At 61.0% G+C, this 3,862-nt stretch overlaps 1 protein-coding gene across 1 annotated transcript in view; it reads left to right on the top strand.

The window, feature by feature from the left end:
* The window catches only part of LOC106892217 (E3 ubiquitin-protein ligase TRIM39-like), a 36,363-nt gene that overhangs the window by 10,536 nt on the left and 21,965 nt on the right, over nucleotides 1-3,862 (top strand). Inside the window, exon 4 of the mRNA XM_014949245.1 lies at nucleotides 936-1,166. Within this exon, the coding sequence (XP_014804731.1) occupies nucleotides 936-1,166 (231 nt within the window). The remainder of the gene's footprint in view (nucleotides 1-935; nucleotides 1,167-3,862) is intronic.

Genomic DNA, 3,862 nt, shown 5'->3' with positions numbered 1-3,862 from the left:
GGGGCCCTCCCAGTCCCTCCCAGTGCCCTTTCAGTCCCTCCCAGTGCTCACCAGAGCCATCCCAGTCCCTCCCAGTCCCATTCAGTCTCTCCCAGTGCTCCCCAGAGCCATCCCAGTGCTCTCTGGAGCCCTCCCAGTCGCTCCCAGTCCCTCCCAGTGCTCATTGGAGCCATCCCAGTCCCTCCCAGTGCTCTCTGCAGCCATCCCAGTCGCTCCCAGTCCCATTCAGTCCCTCCCAGTGCTCAGTGGGGCCCTCCCAGTGCCTCCCAGTGCTCACCAGAGCCCTCCCAGTCCCTCCCAATGCTCACCGGGCCCCTCCCAGTACTCACCAGAGCCCTCCCAATGCCTCCCAGTGCTCACTGGTTCCCTCCCAGTCCCTCCCAGTCCCTCCCAGTGCTCACCAGAGCCATCCCAGTGCTCACTGGTGCTATCCCAGTCCCTCCCAGTGCTTAGTGGGTCCCTCCCAGTTCCCTCCCAGTTCCCTCCCAGTTCCCTCCCAGTCCCTTTCAGTGCTCACCAGTGCCCTCCCAGTGCCCTCCCAGTCCCTCCCAGTGCCTCCCAGTGCTCTCTGGAGCCCTCCCAGTCCCTCCCAGCCCCCCCCAGTGCCTCCCAGTCCCTCCCAGTGCCCACCAGTCCCTGTCCCCGCAGCGGCAGGTGGCTGCCCGCCGGGAGTGCATCTCCGGGGAGTTCGAGGAGCTGCAGGTCCTGGGGACACGGGGCATCCCAGTCCCTCCCAGTGCCTCCCAGTGCTCACCAGTCCCTCCCAGTGCTCACCCGGGCCATCCCAGTCCCTCCCAGTGCTCACTGATGCCCTCTCAGTCCCTCTCAGTCTCTCCCAGTCCCTCCCAGTGCTCTCTGGAGCCATCCCACTCCCTCCCACTCCCTCCCAGTCCCTCCCAGTCGCTCCCAGTGCCCACCAGTGCCTGTCCCCGCAGCGGCAGGTGGCTGCCCGCCGGGAGTGCATCTCCGAGGAGTTTGAGGAGCTGCGGGCGCTGCTGGCGGAGGAGGAGCGGGAGCTGCTGGGGCGCCTGGCGGAGGAGGAGCGGGAGATCCTGCAGCGGGTCCAGGCCAACCTGGGGCGCCTCGGGGAGCGGCGCCGGGCACTGGCCGCGCTGGTGGCCGAGCTGGAGGAGAAGTGTCTGCAGCCGGGGGCTCGCATGCTCCAGGTGGGGGTGGGGAGGGGTTGGGGGGGACGGGAGGGGACAGTCCTTCCTTCCCCCCATCCCCAAATTCTCCCTCCGTCCCCAAATCCCTTCCCTCCATCCCCAACTCCTTCCCCCCAACTCCTTCCCTCTGTCCCCAAATTCTACCTCCGTCCCCAAATCCCTTCCCTCCGTCCCTGAATCCCTTTCCCCTGTCCTTGAATCCTTCTCCCATCCCCAAATTCTTCCTCTAGTCCCCAAATTCCTTCCCCCCATCCCCAAATTCCTTTCTCCCACCCCCAAATTCTCCCTCCATCCCCAACTCCTTCCCCCCGACTCCTTCACTCTGTCCCCAAATCCCTTTCTCCTGTCCCCGAATTCTCCCCCCGTCCCCAAATCCCTTCCCCCCGTCCCCAAATCCCTTTCTCCCGTCCCCAAATTCTCCCTCCATCCCCAAATCCCTTCCCTCCATCCCCAATCCTCTCCCTCTGTCCCCAAATCCCTTCCCTCCGTCCCCAAATCCTTCCCCTGTCTCTGAATCCCTTTCACCTGTCCCCAAATTCTGCCTCTGTCCCCAAATCCCTTTCTCCTGTCCCCAAATCCTTCCCTCCGTCCCCATATTCTCCCTCTGGCCCTGAATCCCTTCCCCCCGTCCCCAAATCCTTGAATCCATCCCCCCGTCCCCAAATCCCTTCTCTCCATCCCCGAATCCCTTTCTCCTGTCCCCGAATCCCTTCCCTCCGTCCCCAAATTCTCCCTCCGTCCCCAAATCCCTTCCCCCCCTCCCCAAATTCTCCCTCTGTCCCCAAATCCCTTCCATCTGTCCCCAAATCCCTTCCCTCCGTCCCCAAATCCTTCCCCTGTCTCTGAATCCCTTTCACCTGTCCCCAAATTCTGCCTCTGTCCCCAAATCCCTTTCTCCTGTCCCCAAATCCTTCCCCCCCGTCCCTGAATCCATCCCCCCGTCCCCAAATCCCTTCTCTCCATCCCCGAATCCCTTTCTCCTGTCCCCGAATCCCTTCCCTCCGTCCCCAAATTCTCCCTCCGTCCCCAAATCCCTTCCCCCCCTCCCCAAATTCTCCCTCTGTCCCCAAATCCCTTCCATCTGTCCCCAAATCCCTTCCCTCCGTCCCCAAATCCGTCCCCTGTCTCTGAATCCCTTTCACCTGTCCCCAAATTCTGCCTCTGTCCCCAAATCCCTTTCTCCTGTCCCCAAATCCTTCCCTCCATCCCCATATTCTCCCTCTGTCCCCAAATCCCTTCCCCCGTCCTTGAATCCTTCACCTGTCCCCAAATCCCTTCCCTCCGTCCCCAAATCCCTTCCCTCCGTCCCCCAATTCTCCCTCTGTCCCCAAATCCTTCCCTCTGTCCCCAAATCCCTTTCCCCCCTCCCCAAATTCTTTTCTCCCATCGCCGAATCCCTTCCCTCCATCCCCAAATCCCTTCCCTCCGTCCCCAAATCCTTCCCCTGTCTCTGAATCCCTTTCACCTGTCCCCAAATTCTGCCTCTGTCCCCAAATCCCTTTCTCCTGTCCCCAAATCCTTCCCCCCCGTCCCTGAATCCATCCCCCCGTCCCCAAATCCCTTCTCTCCATCCCCGAATCCCTTTCTCCTGTCCCCGAATCCCTTCCCTCCGTCCCCAAATTCTCCCTCCGTCCCCAAATCCCTTCCCCCCCTCCCCAAATTCTCCCTCTGTCCCCAAATCCCTTCCATCTGTCCCCAAATCCCTTCCCTCCGTCCCCAAATCCGTCCCCTGTCTCTGAATCCCTTTCACCTGTCCCCAAATTCTGCCTCTGTCCCCAAATCCCTTTCTCCTGTCCCCAAATCCTTCCCTCCATCCCCATATTCTCCCTCTGTCCCCAAATCCCTTCCCCCGTCCTTGAATCCTTCACCTGTCCCCAAATCCCTTCCCTCCATCCCCAAATCCCTTCCCTCCGTCCCCCAATTCTCCCTCTGTCCCCAAATCCTTCCCTCTGTCCCCAAATCCCTTTCCCCCCTCCCCAAATTCTTTTCTCCCATCCCCGAATCCCTTCCCTCCATCCCCGAATCCCTTCCCTCCGTCCCCAAATCCTTCCCCTGTCTCTGAATCCCTTTCACCTGTCCCCAAATTCTGCCTCTGTCCCCAAATCCCTTTCTCCTGTCCCCAAATCCTTCCCTCCGTCCCCATATTCTCCCTCTGGCCCTGAATCCCTTCCCCCCGTCCCCAAATCCTTCCCCCATCCCTGAATCCTTCCCCTGTCCCCAAATTCTCCCTCTGTCCCCAAATCCCTTTCTCCTGTCCCCAAATTCTCCCTCTGTCCCCAAATCCCTTTCCCCTGTCCCCAAATCCTTCTCTTCGTCCCCGAATCCCTTCCCTCCATCCCCAAATCTCTTCCCTCTGTCCCTGAATCCCTTCCCTCCATCCCCAAATCCTTCCCCCGTCCCCAAATCCCTTTCTCCCATCCCCGAATCCCTTTCTCCTGTCCCCACGTCCTCCCTCCGTCCCCAAATCCCTTCCCTCCATCCCCAAATCCTTCCCTCCATCCCCAAATTCCTCCCTCTGTCCCCAAATCTTTCCCCTGGCCCCGACTCCCTCTCCTTGTCCCCAATTCCCTCCCTCCATCCCTGGATCCCAACCCCTGTCCCCAAATCCTTCCCTCCGTCCCCAAATTCCGCCCCCCCCTCCCCCACTCCTTCCCCCCCCTCCCCCAATCCCTCCCTTTTTCCCCAAATTCTTCCCC

This window comes from Calidris pugnax, unplaced genomic scaffold (genome assembly GCF_001431845.1).
Source record: "Calidris pugnax isolate Ruff unplaced genomic scaffold, ASM143184v1 scaffold66, whole genome shotgun sequence".
NCBI lineage: Eukaryota > Metazoa > Chordata > Aves > Charadriiformes > Scolopacidae > Calidris > Calidris pugnax.
This window is presented reverse-complemented; position numbering and strand designations above follow the sequence as displayed.